The sequence below is a fragment of the Lagopus muta genome, chromosome 3, assembly GCF_023343835.1.
Source record: "Lagopus muta isolate bLagMut1 chromosome 3, bLagMut1 primary, whole genome shotgun sequence".
Taxonomy (NCBI): domain Eukaryota; kingdom Metazoa; phylum Chordata; class Aves; order Galliformes; family Phasianidae; genus Lagopus; species Lagopus muta.
In genome coordinates, this window is record NC_064435.1 from 75,269,676 (window position 1) to 75,295,080 (window position 25,405).

Consider the following 25,405-nt stretch of genomic DNA (forward strand, 5'->3'; position numbering starts at 1 on the left):
AGCTAAGCATTTGTTTTTAAACTCTATGCAAAAATAAACAAATAATCATAAAATATGTTATTAAATAACAACAACAAAAAGACCTGTTTGAAAATTCTGTATTGAATTCCATTACAAAAGTTTTATTTTACTGTACTGAGTCAGAGTAAAGCGTTGAGAATTATTGAATAAAATGGTTCAAGAAGAAAATTCTGACATCACTATAAACACTGGAATATATAAAATGTAATGAAATTTTTGGAAATATAAAGATATCAAAAGCCATGTGTAGCAGAAATGCTATATGGCCTGAACCAGTGATTGAGCACCTGATGGGAAGACAGAGCCAATCCAGAGGAGCTCAGGTGCTTTATAGCATTGCAACATTTTTAAGCAATGTTATTGTTGGAAAAATATTCCTGATGAAACAAAGGTATTTTTTTTAATATATGATTCAAATGAGTTAATGAGAAGCAATATAAAAAAAGAAGTGGTGAAAGAAATTGAGTCTGTTTGTATAACGTATGAGGACTTAAGGTTCAGGGAAAAAGAAGAAAAAAATAAATCATACGTATTTTAAAGTATCTTTGAAAGAGAATTCAAAATGATATAGACTGATTTTATATAATTCTGCAGCAAGTAAAAAGATAGTAGGTATGTATATATTCAGTAAAATGAAGGTTTATAAAAGGAAGACTGCATACTTGGAAACCCTAACATAAAAACACAACTTTCCTAATTATTTCTGACTAAGTCTTTGAAAGCTGCAAGGAAACATGCAGTTTACATCTTTGCTGTGCCTAGCTCAGGAAGGAAGTCCTTCAGCAAACGGGCATGGTCTTTAAGAAGACCAGAGCATTGCTGTGCTCCTGTGCGTATCCAGATCTGTTACTGCAAGGCCTATACCATTGGCTGTATGTTTGTTACTCAGTAACATTCCATTTCACATAAATTTAGAATCCCACAGATACATATGTTTATATATATATAAAAGTGACCAGAATAACAAAGCATGGTGAACAGTCAAAAAGGAAAAAAAAAGAAAAAGAAAAAGAAAAAAAAAAAAAGGGAAAAAAAAAAGAGGAGGAGAAAATTGAACAGAAAAGAGAAATAGCTGATGTGGGAGGATCCAAGCCATACTTAGTATGGATTAATTTAATTCAATCCCTCAAGACAGACAATTCTAAAATAATGACTCATTACTGATCTACCTGTAAACGAGAATATAATTACATTCAAATAGATTATTCTTGCTATCCTGAATTGAATTTTTCATTTCTCTTCCTGTGAATTGATTTTATTTTAAGACTTATTTAAAAATTCAGACAGTGTTAAATGATTATTTAATTATTATAATTATATAATAAATAAAATTGGTTATCATAATGTATATCTAATATTGCCACTTTGTTCTAGCAAGGGAGACCCTTCTGAGCCTTATAATTCAAATAAACATGTATAATTTTGTACATACATTTAGTTCCTTATTTATTAGATGTAAGTACTTAAAGTGCTTTCTTATTTCCTTTTTTAACTGATGGCCATTTCTGAATGTGAAGAGAATTGTGGTTAATTTGTGCACTGATGCATTGCTGGTTTTTTTTTCAGCCAGAGGTGCTGGTGCTGGAAGAAAAAAATTAGTATTCTACATTTTTAATTTTAATTCTATATCTAAAATTTGAATTAATTAAAATCTTATATTAGTATACACAGGCAACAATACAACTATCACAGGAGACAATATAACTATCAGAAATTTTAGATGTTTTGCCCAAGATTTCCGTTTATACAGCTCTAATCATCTTGAAATTCTACTAATAGCAAATATTGCTTAATATTTTTAAGTATTTAATATAACCATGAAATGTGAGTTCTTTTTTGTGCTTTCTGACTACTGTTGCTTTAGAAAAAAGAATGGCAGCCTGAGTGCAAAACTTGTGATGCAAACTGAATGTAATACCTGTAGGACTGAAACAGTTAAGAGATACTAACACATCTCCCATCTGAAATGCTTGCACTGAGGTTCTACTGTGACCATTTTAAAGTATTTATTGCTGCCTGACTGTGCTCTGGGACATGCTGTGCTGTAATAGGCAAACAGTTCTTAGTGTTTCTAATATGCAGCTGCCTGTTAGGAACTAGGTATTAAGCACTGCAGTCCTTCTACTTAAATTCAAATATGCCTTCTGTAGTCTGTAAGAAGTAAATCAAAATCATATATTGCCATTTCAAAAAAATTCATATTTTGTGCTTTACTTTCAGAAACTTTTGCTGGAATAATGAAAGACAAATATTACAATTGGAAAAGTAAAGGAAAGTGTGACAGATGCATATGTTGTGTAATCACCACTAGCATGGAACTATATGTAAGGTTTGCCACTTGTGAGTTATTGAAAAGATCGATAAAACTTTTTTTCAATAATTAAGTATAACATTTTGCTTTCTCTGAGAAGGTAACGGCAAAGTTAATTATACCCATATTTCTTGAGCTGATCTAAATAGGCAAAAATACTACAGCATTAGGTTGAGGAATGTGCTAATTCACACGCTGTTGTTGTTGAAATAAATTGATATTTCACTTTAAGACTCACGTAGTACAATACCTGCTATGTTCATTTTCAACATTTGAAAGACGTTTTGGACATATTTTCTCCTAAATAACAGGCAAGAATAATCAACAATTGAGTACCGTAGCCAAATGAGACAGTAGAAAGTGTTTTATCAAAGTCATACCTGTCCAGCTCTTGCATTTTCACAAACAAAAGTATCATAGAATACAGCAAACTGTGGGGCATTGTCATTAACATCCAAAATTCTTACATAAACAGGAACACGGGTAGTATCTTTCGGGTTGTCTGACAAGAGAGAAAGAAGAATGAATTTAACTTACTACTAAAAGTATTCTATCTTCCAAATTTAATGAGCAAGAGATATTCAAGATTAGGTTTGAAATTGGTGAAAAAGTAAGAGGATGACTTTGATTAAAAAAAATGTATGTATTTGAATCTAGTGAGCAATTAAGACATTTACAAGAAATTAGTGGCTGCCACTGCTGGTGTTCAATGTAAATATAGCACATAGAAAATATGTCCATTGCTATAATGACAAATTTATTTTGTGGATTCAAGTGTATCTTTCTGATATAAAGTTTTGAATTATAAAATGATTTGCAATTGGTTTAACATAAAAGAGACCTATTATTAAACCTCTCCTATGCCTTAGTAAGCAGGGAGAAGATTCAAAAAAGTCAAAGTATACCAATAAAAATGAGAACCAATTAGAGTTTTTATGTTTAAATTGCCTTAAAAAATACAAATATAATTTTTCAGACCTTAGAAGTGGTTACTGTTGTTGGTTTTAACCCATCTCCTCAAATGTTCTGACCTTAGTATCATTTAGAATGTGCTCCCTTGCAGATCGATCTGACCTACAAAGAATCTGAAATAATGTCTTAGACTAGAAATGCAGCTACTACTTAGAATTGTGCTGGATATCCAACAGCTTAAAAACTGTATGATTTTGCTACTTTAATGGAATAGATAAATAACAATAGAAATTATTCAAAATTACTTGGGATTTTTTTGTTTGTTTTGGTTTTATTTTCCTTTTAAGATGCAACAAATAAAACATGAAACTTTTAGGAAAAACTGATGTTAACTTCACATGTAACTTACAACATTTTTGTTGGAGAGTGTGATGTTGGTCCTTTAATATGCTGAAATGTTTAAAATGGCAGGTTTTGGACACAGTTTTCACATCCTTTTGCATTTTTGTACTAACTTTCCAAATATGTTCTGTTCTTATAGTTGCTCTCTCACTGAGTCATGCTTCAGAGTTAACATTTTTAATTTCCTCCTTCCATACTTTCTCCAGAACTAATGTATCCCTTTGGAGAAGTTTAGCTACTCTACGTAGGTCTACAATGTAAATTCTCTCAAACTATCCTGACAAGGAAGTAATTTAATGTTATGATAGAGGCATATAATTATAAGTTTCTTTAATATATAAGTACTTCTGAGTATTGCTCTTAAAGTAGTGGGCAGGGATGTGAAATAGAGCAAACTTAGGAACATGCATTGCCAGAAAAATGTATAGCTACTGGATGTGCTAGGTATAACCAACCCATTGCAGAAGACACCTGGGGTCCTGACTACAGAAATAGGACTAGGAAGGCTAAGAGTGGTCAAATGAGTGTATGTGGTGTTCCACTGAATTCTTTGCATTGTAGTTCCTTCCAACCATACTTCACTGCTGATTAGCAATTTCTGCTTTTTGTAGTGATGTAGAGTTAACCCTAAAAATTCTCTGGCTTTGAAAGCATAAGATCCACTCTAGCTATTTCAAAGTTCTGACTTTTGTCACTTAGAAAATTTTCTTGCAGGAGTGTTAGTTTTAATCTCAGCTGTCTAGGAGGACCTCATCTTTCTTCTTTGTACTTTCAATGTGAAAATATCTACAAGGCTATAATTTGAATAGTCCAAGAAATGTTGTAGTTTAGTGATCAATTGCAACCTAGCTAACTTTTAAGATGTATTGATTCCAAGAATTGTAGATGTAGGTAAAAGATTTTTTTTCCCTGAAAAAAAGAAGAAAACAATATATATATATAAAACATAGATTATAGTCCTGAACTCTGCTACTGTAACATCAAAATCCTGCCATTTTCCTCAAAGTAAAGGGAGGAAACAATTTATTTAATTGAATAACATTTCAGAAGTAGCTTGGATATTAATTATCATTATTAGAAAAAGATGAGGTGGAAAAATGCTAGATGGACATAGCTGCTGTTAGCTATACCCAACTTAATTCCCCAGAATATCTCACATATTAAAGTGGAAAGGCTAGGGAAATTAAATGAAAAAATACCAAATTAGCTTACTGATTTCAGCTGCTATAACACTGAGATTGTGCCATTGTGATATCTCACGATCCAGTGGCTTAGAAGTATAGATGGATCCATTTCCAGAATGAATATTAAATATCCTGTCTAGATCTGTATGACGATCTAGAGAAAACCTATATTCAAAGAAAGAATAAATGTTGTTAATTAATAAAAAAATGGAAGAAAGCATTTGTTTCAAAAGTCAATACAGCTGTTGGGTTCTATGCATTATATTGAAAAGATTGCTTTTTGTAATACAAATATTCGGTTTCTGTAAATGAAGTGCTTCCTTTCTTTTCTTCTCCTGATCTTTGGTGGTTAATGTAGTGATTATATCTGAAATTGTACACGCAAATTTGTAAAAATTCTCATGATTAGCTCTCTAGAATGAGAAATAAAAATTGAAAGATTTCATAAGTTATAAGTATGATATAGCAATGTAATATTCATCAGAACATTCACAGGCATGAAGATCACAAAAAAAATGAAGTCAAAATTTCAATATAAGAATTGAAGAACTGTTTTAATCTTGAAAGGAAAATTCTCTTTGATGTTCAGTTCCTTCAGACTGAGACTGACAGCTAATTTCTGAGCTTTTCAAAAGTCCTCTTATAAACTCCATTTCTGTGCTTTAGGATATGTTAAATTAACAGAGATGGAATTAAAAAAAAAATCTATAAAAATTAGATCATATACAGAAATTTAACTTTTATGAATGTTAAAGAATCTTTCATGGTGTTATAGTTGCTATAAATCTTCAGGAAACAATTTCTTCTATCACAAAGTGACAGATATGTCAAACTATGATCAGTGAACTGTTCTTCATTTTTTTCTAATATTCAACACTGCCTTCAAAGTTAAGATTAAACCTTTGATGTGGAGTAAAATGTAAGATTTTATAAAATAAAGATCATTTGTCTAATTCTGGCAGTATCGGGTCAATTTATTGTGCAATGTGTTAAAAATAGTCATTTATGTTTTTATTAACTTTTATGACTGACCTAAACATTTCATTAAGTGTGCCAATTTTTACATATAATATTTAACTGGATTGAGTGAAATTGAAAAATGGTGCAATATGAAAATATCTGTAACAATTTGGTGAATTTTATTTCTACATTTCACCACTTTCAACAAAATAAATATGTATAAACTATTAAGCAAAAAAAAAAAAAAAAAAAAAAATCCAAATCAACACCAAAATGAGTAAAAACAAAACAAGAACAAAATTAAAGAAAACTTAAACTTAAAGAAACAAAGAAAAATTAAAGAACTGTCAAAAATCTTCTGAAACTATATGAAAAACTTGCTCAAGTAATTTTTTTCCTCACCCAGTTGTCTATAAGTTATAGAATTTAACAAAATCTTATATTTTTCAGAGAAATTATATGTATGACTATTCTGTTTATATGATAAAAAACTGATTTCCTTAATCCTTGGAGCTTTAAAGAAGAAAATAACTTATTTTGACAATAATCTGTTTGTTTTTGTTTTTGTTTTTTTCAATAGGTAATAATCACTTTACAGTTTCCAAAATCTATGCCATATTGTCTGATTGTGGAATTCTATGCTGTTTCATGTTTGATATCTGTCATTTTAGGTCACATAGTTTTACCCACTTCAGTTGGCCTGCAAATTCTACTGGGATTATTATTTTCAAAAAACCCTCCATTCATTGAATAGAAATTTTAAAAAATACCGAAAGAGGAAGCTGCAAACAATAAATTTATGGGAACTTGAACTTATTTAGAATTTCCATTAACAGAAACTAATATTTGAAAAAAAGTATTTAGAAAGAAAGTTAAAACCTGAATTAATTTTACAAACTGAAGCTGTGATTTTTTTAATTAAACATTAGCATTTAAATATACAAATTGTCTTAATGTAAAAATAATATGACAGCTTCAAAAATATTTTGGTCAGCTCTTCAGGTTAGGGGTGAATACATATTACTTTGCATTTAATATTGGTGTTGGTAGAGGTAAAATATTGTAAAAACTTTCTCTAGGTACCTGATTATTCTTTGAAGTTGAGAGACAAAGCAAATACTGAAGAGAATACAAGAGAATGCAAGAGAAGAATTTGAGCTATGCAGTGTGAATTGTTTTGAAGTTCCTGTCTTTAACTGTGTAGCATTAAAAGAAAGGTTAAAAAAAAAAAAAAAAAAAGTTGTGTACCATGAAGAACATTATCAGAGTTTTTAATTTTCTTTTTGTAGTAAACTAAATCTAAACAGTCCCCTTCATTGTTTGATTTTTCCCCATCATTATTTTCATTTTGCCAACCTGCCTCTTCTAAGTTATTTTCTTAAGGGGAATGTCTTAAGACATCAACAGAACACAGAAAAATTATATAAAACACTTTTTAAATTGCTGTTCTTTGTAAGTAATACTGATGAAGGAAATAAAGTCCTTCAGTTCATTGAGTTGTGTTAGCAACAAAATGAGTAAAAGTGCCAAGTTTGTTCCTTTTCCACTCACAATTATGAAACATAACTGCTAAAATTGTCAGCTATCTCATGAAATTAGAGTGGGTAAGGATGCACTGCTAAGTTATTTATATATTCTACAATTTTAGAGGCTTGGCGCTTTCATCTGCTATCTTTTCTATACACTTAAATCACCATGGGAGAAAATTAGATTCAATTTCAATTCCTAATACAGTTTTTTCCACCTGGGCCTCATTCAGCTGCATGTGACAATTTACTTCAAAGTTAGTAAATAATGTGGGTTTTTTTTTTGCCAAATATAGTTTTTGTACTTTGTTAGGCATTTCAGGCAAAACATATCCAACTTGGACAGCTTTGTCTTATCTGTTTCTTAAGACTTATGTATTGTAGCAATAGTAATCAAACTAACTAACTAACTAAACAAGATACAGTTAACTATATCCAGCTAGATGTGATCTAGCAAATAGCATCAAGCAATATCCACAGAAGAGATATTTTGATGATTAATCATTGAGTGACTAATTTCTTAGGGAATTTGAGTAAACACCAGGATAAATCTATTCTATGTACCAATCACATTGGTAGCCTGTATAGCAGGAACCAGAGCTTGGCGCTGCATATTTTCCAGGACTAAATGGCAAAAAAAGTGAAATCCCTCACCCATACACTAGTTTTGCAATTTTTCATATTCTGAAGCAAGCAGTCCTGAAGAGCCTACTTGAAATCAGTGTGTAATTTTAAGTTTTCTGAGATAGGAAGTTTATTAAACTAAGAAACGTTTATTCTCTGACTTGTGTGTAAGTGAACACCTGCTCTCTGAAGTGTCTGAGGCTTACAAATAGATAGCATCGTTTTCAACTCTGGTTGGCACACTAGTAAATATGAGAAAGAACATTAGCACCTTCTACCATGTCTCTTAATATTTTCTTTACCAAATTTCTTTCTTTACAGATGATCGGAGATTACCTTATAGGGCTTGAAGCTGAATCAGGATCTCGTGCCATTACCGTTCCTATTATTGTCCCCAGCTCAATATCTTCATGAACCTCAAAAAGGTAAGAAGATCTACTGAAGACAGGAGGCTCATCTACATCCTCTACAGAAATTTTCACAATAGTTGTATCTTTGAAAGGCCCAAGGTAATAGAAGCGTGGATCCACATGGGTATTCTCAGCTTCTACTTTCAAGGTATAAAGCCTTCTTGTCTCATAGTCCAATGGCTAAAAATGAAGATGATAATAAGCTAGTAAGTTACATTACGTATGAACAAATGTTGATCTATATATACAGTAAATCAAAGACTGAAGCCTTCACAGATCTTGTTCCAAGTTGGGAGAACCCTAACACAGTTCAAATTTTTCAGAGTAAAAATCACTTTCCCTACTAAGGAAATCTCAGCTTTTCAGAATTTTCAGAAATTTTAAGGGGAGTTTCTGTAACTAAGTAATACTTGAAATAACACCAGTTGCAGAAAGATTTCTCAGCACAAATTTACTAGTCATTTGGTGAATTTTGCAGTTCTTTCGCAAGCATAGGAATATGAAATAATGTTATAAGCATTTAAAAGTCTTAAAATACTGATTTAAAATTCTGACATTGCAGAACAAGGTGCATAATAGTGATATTATTCAAAAAATATACACACCTCAAAACTCTGTATTTTAATTGTCAAACAAATACCTGGCCTTCAAAATCAGTGGTAGATTTCTTTTTTTTTAAGGACAGGGATTCAAAGTGCTTTATATATAGTAAGAGCTTAATTCTGTTCCTCATCACTGAATTTCCTGAAACAGTTTTTTTTTTTCCCCAAAATAGATTTAACATTTTTGTCAGCAGTTCCTTTTTAAAATGGAAGCAAAAGGCTTAAGGCTAGAAACAATTGTAGATACAAGAAAAAAAAAAAATAACGTTCATCTGTTCCTTCAAATGTTTCCAACTCTCATAGATGGAAAGTATTAGCTAATAAATCATACTTCCTTAATTCCCTATACATCTCATGGAGATACAAAAATCATTTTCCTTCATCAAAAATGGGTGGTAGAAATCTTGTTTCTTTTCTCTTTGCTGCCTTTAAATACAAATATTGTTCATGCAAGGTGCTAGGAAGACAGCCTAGAGCAGAAGGATGCAGTCCAGACAAATTGTAGTCTTCATGCTGCTTCAAACTTTCTTTTGAAAGCAGTCAGAGCAGAAGAAAGAATATCTAAGAATATACGTAGGAAGTGCATCATAGTGTTGTTATATAAGCTAAACATGTGACTACTGGTATTATCTATAAAGCACAGCACACTGCAGTTAAGGGATGCTGCCTTCCAGCCTAGAGTAAAACAAGACATGTTCTCCAAATATATAAAATTGTGACACAGCAACAATGAAGTTAAGCAATTATTTAATCTTTCTCTTACACTGATGCGTAGAAACTGATGGACACGGTAGAGAAACACCAGTTTTTTTGTAGCTACTCACTAGTGAAAACTGAAATCATAAAGTGTGTAAATAATAAATACTTTCAAAATAGAACAGTCTGAGCATGTTTTTTTCCTTGCTTGTTAGTATAGTTGTCTGTGCTCTCTGAATGAGAAGCTACTTATCAATACAAGAAAGCATCCTGGTAATTTCTGAACGTGTCAGGTTGTTAACGTCAAAACTAGAAGAATTTATTCATTATAAATCATTGGTGACATTTTTGGAGCTGATACCTTACAACATGAATTTCTCACATTTCATCCAGTTGTTAGTGTATTTTTTAAATATTTTATTGATTTAATATAATAGAGGTTTGTGTGGGAAACCTCAAGCAAGCAAGAAAGAAACAGGCCAAACCTTCGCAGATTTCTAGGAAAAGGAAAAATATCTGGTCCCTAACTAGGTATTTTCAGATAAATTTCAATGAAAGAACACAAAATAATGTAGATTACAAAAAGGAACTCACTGTCGTCTTTGCAGAATGTATCTTTACCTTGGTTGTCATTAGCAAGAGATTAGGAGAGGGATGCTGTGGTATAGTAGTGTTTTGTTTGTTACATAATGCTTAAGGTGTTATTTTGTGTTAGAAATACTGCATAGATTCTTTAGAAATGCTCAAAATCCCAAAGAAAAGGACTGAGGCACTTCTGGAGGAAAAATTGTTGAGGACCAGGAGAATGACATTTCTATCTCTGAGATCTTACACCTATGAAAGTGCTTAGCGACAGAAAACAGAACTAAAGCTAGCTCTAAAACAAGTACACTACTATTATGCACTACTTTTGTGTACCAGCTGACCTGCCTGAAACAGGAATAAAACAATATATCTTGTGGTAGTTCCCACAATTGTAATTATGTTTCTTGGCATATATTGGTCTCCTAAATTGAAACTGAGTGAATGACAATCTGAAAGAAGGAAAGCCTATGTTATTCAGTAGTGAGTTAACTGCATATTGATTGCTGAAGAGAATAGCTTGCATGAATATTTGATAAATATATTTGAAATCACAGAAATAATTAGTACTAACGTTGTGAATGGCCTATTTTTTTGCGTACTTAGCTGGCAATAATGCTTTAAACCTGCATCTCTGTGTCTCACTGATATTGCTTCCCTGTGTCATTTCTAGTTCATCTTGAAGGGAAACAGTACCATTGAGTCACCAGTGGGGAAATATTTGCAAATATTAAGCATTAGAATCAACATCACATGACCTAAGTACTTTTTTAGAAAGAACACTTGTTCCATAGCATTGACACCAAAGCCATTCAGTGAAACTTTTTAATAGGCACCTTCCGCACAGTAATGATGCCTTCCTGTGTGTCCCTCTGCGTTACGATGTCAAACATATCTGTCCCATCACCATCTACAATTCTGTACTCTACTTCTGCATTTTTTCCAATGTCTGCATCTGTGGCTTTGACGCTGCCAATAGCTGTCCCGACTGGAGAAGACTCAGGAATGCGGAGGTGGATGGTACCTGTCAAAGAGACAAAGAGCCACTCAGGAGCCCCATAAGCCATTACACATGCATTAAGTAACATCATGTGCAGAATTTTGTTTATCTTTTATTCTAGAGATTTTCCTTCGTAATGTATTTGAGGCAAAAAATTCTGTAGAGGAGAATTTCAGGTAGAAGAGTGAAAACAGTAGAAAAACAAAATCAGAGAAAAAAATCCTAGAAAAATAGTTGAAAAGGCCTTTTATTTTCTATTTTTATTTTCCAGAAAATAATTGATCACATTTTTTTTAATTTGCATAATTTAATTCACATAGTATTTAATGTGAATCGTTTGGGATGCATTTTACATCTATACAACCATGAAAGCAATAGAAGCACCAAAACTTCCCTGACTTCTCCCGCCAAGTATAAGAAGCAAATTGAAATTTTGACTTTCAAAATTAGATAACCAGGTAAAGTATTAAATAAACAGGGGGAAAAGTTATGAAAATCCACAAGTAGGTGGACTCAGGAAGTAGCACGCATATACCCAAGTAAGGAAATCAATAAAGGAAATTAATAATTATGTGTGATCAGAAAGAATTACGGGGAATGGCAGTGGCCCAACCCCAACATATCCTCAGGAAAACAGAAGTGAGGATTTTCAATTTCTTTTAATAGAGTATGTTGCAAGGCAACTGCAGAGTGACAAAAGTACTGCTTCTGTTTTTGAGGAGACTGACTGAAAAAACAGAAGCACTCTTTTTAACTCAAAAGTTTAAGAATTTCTTTTATTCTGCAGAATTACTTTGCCATTATTTGTAGTTGCCAATATGAAAAAAGAAATAAAATCTAAAAAAAAGCCTCAAACACATTCACATATACTTTATTTACTAAATAGTGATTAGTAAAGAGTAAAATTGAATTTCTTACAATTTTCAGCAGCTTTTGATATGAAACTGGTATACAACACCACAATTAATACTTTATGACCATAAACACTCCATATTCTATTCATATGAATTAATTTCTGTGCAGTTGATTTTTGGTGTTTCAGTCAAGTGATTTGTCTTGCATTTGCTCTGACATATTCATTACCTTTATCTAAAATCTAAATCTGTGTACTTTGCTACATTAGTGTTTAATCTCTGTATAATCTGTTAATGTTAAAAAAAAAAAAGCCTCAGCTCGCATTTAGTGTTTAGTCCTGTGTGAGACTACAGTGAAAGACCGATCTTTTTGCAAATATTTTATATGTTGTAATAAGCCTTATTGTTTGTCAGCTATTCTTTTCAGTTGTTTGTTTTTTGTGTGCTTAAAACTACATCCCCAATCAGTGCATTGTGGACATTATATTGACTTCTACTGTAATGCCCAACTTGTTAATTTATCTATAAAGTGCTAAGTACAAATGGATACACAGTGGATACAGATGCTGAAAATAATGAGAAATCTATCATCTGACAGATGATTTTAATTTTATGTTGAAACTATACATTAATAGAAATCTGCACCATATTATAAAATATTGTCTCTTATTATTTTTGTCACTGATGACTAGAAATTATTTAGGACATTAAGCATGGGAGATACTGTAACTTTACCCACTGTATCAGAACATAACTACACAAACTAGATTAGCCTTTCAGAACTCTACTGTAAATCCCTTTTGTTTCATTGTTCTTCTTCACCAGTGAGAGTCATATATTGTTTGCATTTATTCCAGGGAGTTATATTCTTGCAGATGTTGGTAAAGATTAAAAGAATCCTGAGATGGAGAAGAAAAAAGCTTCTCCGTACGGCAAAGAGAGTGGAAGCAAGGTGAAAGATTGTCTACATATTGTGTCAGTGTACACAGTATCTTTACTTCTGTAAAACAGTTGGAAGTATGACAGTTGAAACAGTGATCCTAAAACTGTCTTCAATTGCCTTTCTGTTCAGAACCTTGATAACAAGTTTGTGACGGCAGAGCAGGAAGGGCAAAAGGTGCCGCTTTCGTCTGATCTGGGAACAGTAGAGTGCTCTATTGACACAAACGGTGACCACCTGTCACAATGGGCAGGCTGAAACAGAAAGTCAGACTGAGAGGCCTTGCCCTGCTGATGTGTCACCCTCAGAGGAGCGAAAGACCTGCCAGACCTTCAGCTGTGGTGAATTCCAGAATCAGCCATGAAGGATGAGCAGGATGTCATGGGTGCAAATGTGCCCAGATTGATGAACTTTTTGAGCAGTGGCCAGAGTATGAGAGCTGATTTAGTTGTTCAAGCCACTCTCCATCTTATTTGAAAAGTTGAGATTGCCAGGTGAAACCCCCAGTTACTGAAAAGGACAAAGGAAGACCTGGGGAACTAGAGGCTGGTAAGCCTCACATCTGTGCCTGGGAAGATCATAGAGTGGATTCTCCTGGAAGAGATATAGCACATGCAAGGTTCACCAAGGGCATATAACACCTGGCCAATCTCATAGTCTTCTATGAGGGAGCAATAGCATCAGTGGACAAAGGAAATGCGACTGATGTAAGCTGTCTGCTCTTATGCAAGATCTGCATCACATCCTTATCTCTAATTTCAAGAGAGATGAGTTTGAAGTGTAGACTATTCAGTGAATACAGAATTGTTTGGTTGACTGTAGCCAGAACATTGTTGTCAATGGTTCCATGTCACAAGTAGGGGCCCCCAAGGGTCAATTTTGGAGCAAGTGTTTTTTAACACACAGGGAGGATAGAGTGCATTCTCATCAAGTTTGCTAACAAGACCAAGTTGAGCAGTGCAGCTGACACAATAGAGGAACGGGATGCCATCAAAGAGACCTGGGTGGAATTGAAAATGGAACCCATGTGAAACTAATGAAGTTTAACAAGGCCACATGGAACATGTTGTGCCTGAATCAGGGCAATCCCAGATATGTGTGCAGACTGGGAGAAGAACTCATTGAGTGCAATCCTACAGAGAAGGATTGTGAGTCCTGGTGGATGAACCAGCAGTGTGTGCTTACAGCCCAGAAGGCTAAGAATTCTCTGGGCTACACTAAAAGAAGGTTGGCCAGCAAGAAGAGGGAGGTGACTGATCCCCTTTACTGTCCTTGTATGACCCTGTCTGGAGTACTGTGTCCAAACTCATGGCCTCCAGCACAGAAAGGTCGTGGAGCTGTTGGAGTGGGTGCAGAGGAAAGATTTTGTGCTAAATGTCAGCATGTGATCACAGAAGAACAGTCACTTAGAGGAACAGTCACTGATATAGATACACTTTTAAGGGGATTTTTAAGAGTAGAAAAATAATCTGAAGAGGCCCCAGTTCTCTACATTAGGGCAAAGAGGAATCAATGCTGTTTTCATAGTTTTCATAGTTTTTCTTAATTCCAGTGTGTTTCTTTGTGGGAGAAGTTTAATTCATCCTTTTATGCTCCTGAGTCCTATGAAAACATATGAAAATTTTTAATAATTGATAAATTTCAGAAGAATACAATAATCTTATGAACCTAACAGGAGTCTGTTATTAGTAGGACAGAAATGAACAGGCATCAGTTCTCACAGTCTCATTGAATTCTATTTAGAGATTAAAATAAAGATTCTTAAAAAAAAGTAACCTTTGACTTTCAACTTTGTTATAACAAGTGAAATTACATTAACCTTCATAAGTATTTTAAATTTCATTTCTAGTGAAATGTTTGTAGTTAACATGGCAGAGAGAAAAACAAAGTAAAACAAAAGCCCACCAAGAATTAAAATTAATTTAAACAAAAGGTCCCATCTGATTCATACTGACAATAGAAAAGTGCACATATATTCCTGGGATGCTACACCAGATCCTCATCTGAGTCCAATGAATATGGTGGTGGACTACCACTTAAGTCATGTAAACACAGTCTAGAAAGTTGATTCCACTGCTTTAGGTATTAATTTCACACAATATTTAAGAAACAAGAAAAACAAAACAGAAAGACAACAAGGAAGGAAGAAGAGAGAAGAGAACAGGGAAGGCTTAACTGCATATTTAATACTTTAAAACACTGTGGGGATACAGGACATAAAAAGACAAATTAACAATAAATTCTGTCCAGAATAGGGCTTGTGTAGCTATGCACAAACTATAAACATTCAATTGCTTGTGATATTCCTATTTGAGTGTATTTTATTTCCCATGCTGATAACCATCTTAGCTAAACACATATATGCTTTAATTACAATGCTAAATTGAACAAAAGTGCATACTCAATTTGTACCATAAAGAACATAATAAAGTCAGAACCATTAGAACCAGTGTCACTTATTTTGAGCCTGGAGGATGATCGTCAGTAACTACTGGATTTAGTGGAGTTACACAGAAGAAAATGTTTGTTGAGGATAACCTAAATTGTTTATGATCAAACCATTTTGCAAATATTATGAATTCAATACATGCAAAATGTTTTAAATACATTTAAAATACAAACCCTTAATGAATTTCTAGTTAGATAAAATTTCCACATTATGTAGAGACTAATAATGGTTTCATACTTTAATTTGAGGATAAAATGCCTTGATAGCTATACTATCAAAAGTTAAAAGTCAGTATAAAATGCTTTGGACAGCATAAGTAATCAAAAAAATAAGTTAAATGTCATTTACTTCCCTTTTGGACGTCTATCAGATTGTGGAGCACTATAAGTAGAGAAGTACAAATCCACTTGATTTCCTTCAAGTAATTCCTTTTCCAGGTTCTCCATGATTAAATATTTAAGCAGATAATACAATTCAAACATTTCTGTATATCTGCAACAACTACATGTTTTATTTTCTGGTAGGGGAATCTCTAGGAATTAAGTAATACCTATGGGGAAAGAAAAACACTGCTCTAATGCTCTTATGAATTCACATCTCACCCTTTCGCATAGAACTGGAAGGTATCCTAGGCCTGCCATCGCTATAGCTGATCATGTAAATGTTTTCCTAACAAACAAGTGCTGTAACATTTAATATTCTGCTTTAATAATAGTGAATAAATCAGTATATAAGCCTTTTTGTTGTTGTTGTTCATGTGTGCCCTGTAATCTAGATTTACTGTAAATTAAACCAGATGGTCATTGCTTAACTCTTTAGTTTGAAGCTCTTATACTGCAGGACAACAATTAAGTGCAGCTTACTCTGGGGAAATCGAGGTGGATTGTCATTGACATCAGTCAAAGTGATGTTCACAGTGGTGGTCCCTGATAATCCACCCATCTGGCCTCCCATGTCCTTTGCCTGGATAACCACTTGGTACTGCTCCCTGTTCTCTCTGTTCATATTTGGTAAAGCAGTCCGGATGATGCCTTAAATAAAGAGCAAACAAAAATTGTTAATCATCCTTTTATTTTTGACATGCAGTAATCTACTGCATCCTTTTTTGTATTAGTCTGTGAAATGCATTTTTAAAATATTCATTTCATGCTTTAAAGTATAAATTTATGTTCATAAGCTTTATAAATAGTCTTCAGTACAATCTGTTAAAAAAATCCCCCTTCATTCTACATCACAGCTCCCTTTCAAGTTTACATCTCAAGCTAAAGATGATTCAAGATACTTACACAAGACAAGGCTAGTGGGTAGAAAGAACAAGTTATTAGACTAACAAGAACTGTAAGAAAAACCCAAGCAACATTTTCTGGTGCACAAATCCTTCTTCTTGCCTTTATCACTTAGATCCTCAAACTGTTGTAGCTATTTCAATTGTACCACTGTAACATTACTTACACTTCATAGCATTAACAGTAATAATAGTTCTTATTATAAATGTAAAAACTCACAATAAGTTATAACGAAAACAGCAAAATATATTATTTCATTTCAGTTAGCTTTTAAATTTTTCTTAGGGTGATTTTCAAAATGAAAGAGCAAGTTTCCTTACCTGTTTCTGGTTCCACAGAAAAATATGGCTGTCCCTGAAGTATGCTGTAAATGATTCTGGCACTGTTACCATACGAAGGGTCATCGGCATCCGTAGCTGTGACTTGCACGACGGAGGTACCTTAAGCATCAAAAGTCAACTTAGTTTCACATGGCACTAAATAGAGATCCAAGAACTTTAATTTTCATTTAAGTAGACCCCACAGAAATTTTCATCTAATGCTGCATTTTTCAGATGTTTATCATCTTAAAATCAACTTCAGACTTGCACTGTTCTGTTCCATTCTATATAAATTAGATCTAAACTTCCATAATCCCACAAATTTAATTAAGATGCAATTAATAAAGGTAAATGGTAGCAGTGGTTGAATTCTTATCCCTACTTTGCTATCTTTCATTCATACTTACGTACTCACTTTCTGTTATTAGAGGACACGTTCATTTTTATTGCAATAGATCTCTGCTTTTCATTCCACAGAACAATCTATGTTTTCTTTTGTTTTGCTTTTGTTGCCAGCTAATGTTTTACATTAGTGACAAAAAAGATGTTTAAATAGGTCATCAGAAGTTGGAAAAAACTAGTCATCAGTTCTACCTGTCCTTTAAGTGGAAAAACAGATATTAGCAGAAGAAATACTGTCATAAGGTCTTGTTTACCTCAGTTGTATCCTTTCAACTAAATACTGCCCAATATTCTGAAATAAAGCATCTGTAAATTGAAGTAACATGGAAGAACTATTTATTCCCTCTCAGAGCTACATTACATATTTATTCTAACATGCATAGGCAAACATGCATAAATAGAAATAAAAGCTAAGCTTCCTCTGTTTCTCTGAGAATTCACAAGTTGATGACAGATCTACTTTTGATAAATCAGTTGTTCAGTCATGTGAACAATTTTGCCAGTATCAATGATATGATAATGTGTCTAACTTATTAGTCAGTGATGAGTTTTCAGAAATGTTTAGGTTTCAACTGTATTAGAACAGAAATGCTTATGTCAGCAAGGCCCTAAAAGTACTTGCATCTCATAAAGAAGTCAATAACAGGCAAATTCCTAGCAACGTTATTACTGATTTTAAAATAGAGTGAATCATTGATTGAACAGAACAGAGCCTCAAACACAAAATTAAAAAATTAAAAAGCTGCACAAATATAATGAAAAAAAAAAAAAAAAAAAAAAAAGGAAGCTTTGAATACTTTCCAAAGAACTAATGACTGTTTTAGTAAGCATCCAGAATAGGGTGAAAATGAGAACATTTGTTAACTAAAATACTGTTGGGAGAGCTGTCTTAAAAACTTGGCCAATTTCTGATTCACAAGTGTCTCATAGGCCACACAAAACTCTATCTTAAATCTGTTAAAGATATTTCTGTTAAAATATACAGAGGCCTTGTGGTTGAATAAGGAGTATTTCATTGAATCTGAAATGCACTGCTTAGACCATCCTAGCATGCAGCAAACTGCTGTGCTATTGTGCATGCTAGCTCCTAAATATTACTTGCTCTGAAATAGCAGAGTAGTATTGTGTAAAAGAAAGATAAGAACAAATAATGTTTGGTAACCTTAGTTCCACAAGTTAAAATAATATAACAATAGAAAAAAAACCTAAAAGAATACAGACAAGTACTTCTTCAGTGTGATATAATTTTCTTTTTATGTACACAGCTCTCAGGATATAATCCTTTCTCTTTCCTCCATAAACTGGCAAAAGTTCTGATATGCAAACGCAGACTAACATGTCATTATAAAAAAAAAAAAAAATTCTTCTACTTTATATTCATTCACTGAAGTCGCTGAAGACAATTGATAACTCAATACTAGTAGTATATTGTATGCACCAGTCTGAAGTTTGGACATCCCAAGGCACTGATTTTGATCATTCGTGATGATTTGAGATGTGAACTTGGTCCTCGCCATTTAGTCCAAGTCTTGCTCTCTGCCTTTTATGTGAGAATCATCAGGATCCAAAGGCTAATCTGAACTCTACAATAGGACATAAGGGACACAGCGATGACATTACGAAGACTGTGGCTATAGTATTACTCAGGCATGAATAAGACTTTGAATTATATAACTTCCTTCTCATATTCTTCTAAATTTCATTACACAGTAAACTAGAATTACATGGATGCATGCTAGGCCCAGAAACAAACTGCCATTTGTCACGTTATTGCAATTGTCAGAAGGCATATTTGAAAATGATTTTAATTATACTTTGAATTTCCCTAGTGTCTGATACTATAACAGTAATTAATACACTTGGCCCTTTTAAATGGTTGCTTTGCGAACATCTCCAGACAACATATAAGCATTAATGACTTCAGCCTCACCGTGTATTTATGATATAGAAATATTAGAGATGAATCACTGAAGATAATTAACTGGGAGCAAGGAGGGGAATATAAAGAGCAGATATATATTGTAGAGCTGAATTTGTAACTTATTTCCTATACTCAAGTGAGTTATGAACTATTTAAATACAACTGCCCTCAGTGGTAAATTATCCATTCAAGTAACAAGTTGAATTAGCAAAAACCTTTTGTTCTTTCTGGTAGAAAAGAGGAAATAATGAGATCTGTTCTCCCCTGTAACAAAGTATTTAATACAGCACAATAACAGAAGTGGAAAGGGTTGCATATTCAGATAAGTCTATGTCAGCAAACTTTGCTTACATGGTCATACCATAACTTGGAAAATAATAAGCTGAAAACAAGGAAGTCAGGGGATGCTTGTAATGCTAAAATTGTTCTTTTAAGATGGTTTGTAAAATATCTAAATATGCAATATGACCACGTTTTTCATAATCTGTTATTAACATTATAAAATTGCAAGTCATGAAATACAAAAGATTTGGTGTGAGAACTATGAAAAGGAGAGTAAAGAAAAATGTTGGTAATAGAAAAAAAAGAAGCGAGTGTAATGAGATAAATGGTATGGCAGAAGAAAAGGATTAAGCTCTGGAAGTTGTTGAAGCAGCACTAATGAGGGAGTGAACAAAAAGCCCGGGGAGAAACCCAAACAATAGTAACTCAAAATGCTGTCTGAAGACAAAAAGATAGCCACAGTTAGGGATGACAAGCTAACTGTGGGAGACCAAACCTGTAGATCACATGTAAACCCAGTGGGAGATCACACTGAAGAGTGTATTGTTATCTGTAATGCATAAGTGGAAAATAGCTGCTGGGGAGCACGACAGACAGAAATGCAAAGTGCTTCTGGGAAAAAGATTCATAAAATTTTGCTTAGCACTGAAGATATAGAATGAAATAAGGATAAATAATGATTAAATTGTATCTAGCTACCATAGATGAACAGAGAAACAACATCAAATAAAAGAAGTGGTGTACTGTTCTGAAAAGAAGTCTTGATCAAGAAGATATGGAGAGTGAAGAAGAGGCAGAACAGCAGACTGTAGTAAAAACCAGAAGAATTTCATTGTAAGAAAGTGGGAAAAAAAAAAGTGAAAAAAGGGAAAATATCTGCAGAAAAATTTCAGGAGAACAAGATGTCTTCAAGTTTATTGACCTAAAAGTGAGATCTTGAAGTTAGCCCGTTTATCCCTGCCTTTACTATGATTAATGAGCAGCAAAAGAAAGATGAACAAGGCAATCCTAGACTATGATTTATCTCTACATTACTTTTATCTCCAAGTATTAAAATTCCTTAGTCCACAGTCAATATGAAAAAGAAAGTGGAAGCTCTAAGATTTTTTTCTTTTAATCCAACTGAAATCTTGACGTGTGTCTCCAGAATATTCAGCAATGTTCTTTTAAATATGCTTTCCCTAAAGGCATCTACATTTTTAAAAAGACACGATTCTAGAAATCCAATCAGCAAAACCGGTAAAAATTGGTATTACTATATACTATTATTTCTGTTTTAGAACAATAAATAAGGAAGCCTTTTCAGTTCTTCATCAGATGGAATTTCAGTGCAGACCAATATACAGTCACAGAATCACAGAACCAGAATGCTCAAAGCCCCATCCAGCCCGACCTCAAACACCTTCAGGGACTGAGATCCACAGCTTCTCTGGACAACTTGTTCCACCATGCTGAGAAAATGTCTAATTTAAATCTGCCCCCTTTTTGGTTCGAAGTCATTGCTTCTTGTCCTGATAGAGCCCCTTTACCACTTTCTTATATGTCTCCTTTAGGTACTTTAGGTGATTTAGATACTATCTACAAAAATCTAATACATTTGCTTTCCCTGCCTTCCATTTGTGAATACAAAAAAAATATTGCTGAATGATGACTTCTTAATGTTTCAATCACATCTCGCAAGAAGACAGAAATATTTTCTTAAGAACAGAACATTCGCATTTCACTTTCATGCATTGCTGTAGAGCTTTGCTATTATCTTTCATTATTTTCTTACTCTTTAAACATTAAGCAAAGTAGAAAAATTCTAACACCTGTATGTATAAAGTATCTAAATGCACTATTTGATTGAGTAGTGGACGCAGTGGCAATAATTAAAACAGTAATAATAGATAAAAAATATTGAAGCTACTGTGGACGTTTTCTGGATATTTAGAAATTAACATTTTATCTACAGTAGTATAATGAATGAGTGAATTATTATTTTAAGGGAATATTTTGAAAACTCTCGAAATACAGCCTAAAGATAGTTCTGCACTAAATAGAAGCTTGCATTCCATAATACTGAATTCCATGATACAGGCCAGAACTTAGTAGTTGTGGATAAAAATCCAGTCTGTTAGGTTCATGTCATTCATTTTGATAAAATTCTGACATGAACAGAGAATAGTGTTTGTCTTACCCTTAACACTTGATCATGCCTAGCAAACTGAGTTTGGTTTTTCACAATTCAGTATTACTCAGATGTGGAGTCATGATGGAAAAAATCCTTGGGAGACTCTAGGCACATATATATCAAGGAATGACAAGGGTTTCATATAATGTAAAGTTCTTGCTAAGCATTCTACCTGAAACTGAATGCAAAGAGGAGAATGAAGAGCAGACAGTCTACATACAGGCAGTGCATCAACAGTACATGAGCAAACAAATAACTTCCCTTGGCCACAGAAAGAGTGAAAGACAAGACAGCTCTCCATGTAGTGCTTATCATCACTGGGCACTTCCAGTAAAATGAAAGAAAAGTTCATTAAGCATTCAAAAATTAATTTATTGATCTTATTGTAATAATTCTTAAAGAGGAAAGTGATCACCATTATTTACTTTCTGTTTCTATTTATATTCCAAATGACTTTAAGTTAATGTTTTAAACATTCTTAGTAGAAATCACATCTCTTTCTGGATGAAATTCTAGTATTTGTATGAGCAAGCCAAACTTAACAGTACTTATTCCATAAAGGACTCCAGATATAACTGAATTTTCAGAAGACGGGGAAAATATCTCTTGAATAACATAATTAGAGCAGGCATTTCTGTTGCAGTCTAAAGCACTCACCCACTACTGACATTTCAGGAACACTAGCTGTATAAATTTCTTCTGGAAATGTTGGTTCATTGTCATTGATGTCATGGATTTTGATGACAAACTCAGATTCAGGTTCCACTGGTCTCAGAGTTCTTCTGTTAATAGCTTGGGCACGCAGGGTGTAAAAGGCTTTCTCCTCCCTGTCAATTCTCCGAGTAGCATGAATGTCACCTGTTTTCTCGTCAATTATAAAAAGAGTACCAGCCCCATCTCCTGACAAAATGTATTTGAGGGATCCATCTCCCTTATCCTGGTCAGAATGAAGCTGAAGTGAAAAACAAGCAAACAAAATAGGTCATTTTATTTAGAAGTAATAAAAACATTTTTAGTTGCTATTATTATAATAGATAAAATTATTTTGAATCCATCAAACAAGAAAACAGTCATTTTCAATCACTTCATGATGTTATACTGAAGCATTTGATTCTTAACATAGCTCCAAGAATCTTTTAACTTGGCTGTGATGGCAGATATCAGTTTTGCAGCAACACCTGTTCTCTGCTAAGAAACCTTTGCACCACAATTCTTAAAGAAGATTTTTATGTTAATACTGACCTTTTCCTTCCTTGAAGAGATCCTATTAAAAATTCACAACCTGCTGTGCATGTTGTAAATTCACTAAGCAGATAAAGAACATGGCAGGATACATGACAATTAAGGAGAACAGAAGAACTGTCTCCATGTCAGACTAATTTTAGATTTTATATATTGTATTATTGATATTTGTTCTAAACCAAAATATTTCATTTGAAGTCATTATCCTTTTAATTCCATAAAAAAAAAGTAAATATCCTCAAAGAAATTTACAAATTTATTAGGGATTCAGATAATAGGTGTAAAGTCAATACTAAGTAATATATAAGTAATATAATTCATCTATTAACAACCTTCAGTACAGACTTATTTCAATACATCCATACTGAAAAAAAACCCTTTTTGCATTTCTTTTTTTAGTACAGTATTGTAGTTGACTAACTATATATTTGGATACACTTATCACAATTTCTCTCATCACCTTTCTGCACCTGTATCATTGATATCATATCTAACTGAATGAATCTGGAATTCAGATCTATTATCAATATGAAATGCTGTCATGGTTCTATGTTTTTATGGTTTCAGTATTCCACATCAAAACATCATGTAGTGTACGGGGCATTGAAGTGTCACTGCCCCAATCCAGGGTACCTATCCCTGTACATTACAGAAGTCACGGGATCTGGCCCTTCCGGATAGGGGGGGCGCTCTCTTGCTGCCTTGCAGTGGGTGCTGGAGGTGCTTTCCTAGCCGTTCCAAGCTTTTCAGGTTTGAATCGGTCCCGGGAACTCTCTCTCTCTCATCTTGTCTGATTTATTAATTTCAATTAGATTGTATATATTGTGTTATTTTGTATTCCGATATTATAGTAAAATAAGTTTTCCTCCATAGATTGTTGCCGCTGCTTTTTTCCTCCCTTCCTTCCTTCCCATTTTTGTGGGACTGGGGTGGGGGGGGAGGGCAGAGGCCTGCCGCCCCTGTCACGGACATAGATTGATCTGGTCAATTCCGTGACAAATGCATATTTTGCTTTTAGATTCAGCGGAAGGGTTATGCCAAGAAGAAGTCTTGATTAATTTTAAAGGTTATTTTGAATACTTTTGATTTTATGCATGCAGCAATAAGAAACACATTTTGTAGCATATAGACAAGAAGCTACCTGTGTACATTAACTATGATCATAAACTTGTACTTCCATGCAGAAATGATAAACATGATCAGTTTAAAGACATTTAGTGAGTTGCAGGTGATGTAAACATAAATGACAAACCTTTCGTGATTTTTATATTGTAAACATGAAGAACATCATTCATTAGTTCTTATGTAGTACCTCAAATACATGTATGCAAAAACATATATCTATAAAACTTTCTTATCTGCATTTTTTCCAGTACATATTTCAGTACAAGAAATTAGAGTGCAAGTGACTGTTTCTAAATATATCAGAATGTTCCAAGACTTTTTGACAGAACCGTTTCCTTTCTAAATGTAGCTAACTGAACACCCATTATAAACATCGATTAGAATTACACCAAGATCATATATAGTCATCTGAAGGATTTTTGTTAATTCAAGCTCATTTCAGGTCATGAAAAAAATCACAAAACATAAATATCTCCCTTGAAAAGAAACTGGATTTTTGTCTCTTCTTCTGTGGCACCCTTCTACTGTTTTCCATACCACCTGTTTTAAGTCATTTCCAGGGTATCATATCAAACTATTAGATACTGGACAGTATTTTGCAGTTGGTAATCCATTTTGTCAAGTCTTTTTGTTTAACTCAAAAGCCTACTAAGTTCTTTCTTATTAAGGGCTTACTAGGGTACCACTTTATCTTCAAAAATTATTTTACTACTAGGAGGTTACTGGTGACCCATAAACACCAGATAAAGTATTTTCATGGCAGAGTGATGAAGGGCAGTTACAGGAGGATGTTATTCCTGAGATATCTGCCCAAGAAATAAAAAATAAGGGTCTCCTTGAGTACGAAATACTGGGGCAAAATTATTTTTTTTTTAATGAAAATGAAAAATAATAGTTTTCCCACATGCCTCACAAAGCTAGGTCTGGCATTATAAATTCTCAGCTAAATTCAAGCTAAATGGCCATGTGATAATAGATTGAGGCTACAGTGTGCTCTCTAAAAATTCAGAAGCCACCTAGCAGTGTTGGGCAACATCATTTCTGTCAAATTCTCTAACAATGGTCCCATGTAAACTGTCCCAAAAAATAGTACTAGTCAAAAGTAATTCACAGACCTTCCAAGGAATTTTTTAGGGAGAGTGATATTTAGCAAAACATTCCAGGGAGTTGTTTAGTAATTT

The 25,405-nt window shown here is 33.4% G+C and overlaps 1 protein-coding gene across 4 annotated transcripts in view; it reads right to left on the reverse strand.

Moving 5' to 3' along the window:
• The window catches only part of CDH10 (cadherin 10), a 93,703-nt gene that overhangs the window by 13,323 nt on the left and 54,975 nt on the right, over positions 1-25,405 (reverse strand). For 3 of the 4 annotated variants that reach the window (XM_048939739.1, XM_048939740.1, XM_048939741.1), the window contains 7 exons: positions 22,515-22,809; positions 17,080-17,199; positions 16,337-16,504; positions 11,067-11,254; positions 8,277-8,530; positions 4,859-4,995; positions 2,713-2,834 (listed from right to left, as the gene is read on the reverse strand). In XM_048939739.1, the coding sequence (XP_048795696.1) occupies positions 2,713-2,834; positions 4,859-4,995; positions 8,277-8,530; positions 11,067-11,254; positions 16,337-16,504; positions 17,080-17,199; positions 22,515-22,809 (1,284 nt within the window). Of the gene's footprint in view, positions 1-2,706; positions 2,835-4,858; positions 4,996-8,276; positions 8,531-11,066; positions 11,255-16,336; positions 16,505-17,079; positions 17,200-22,514; positions 22,810-25,405 lie in introns of those variants that run through there. The other variant, XM_048939742.1, reaches the window with a different exon arrangement.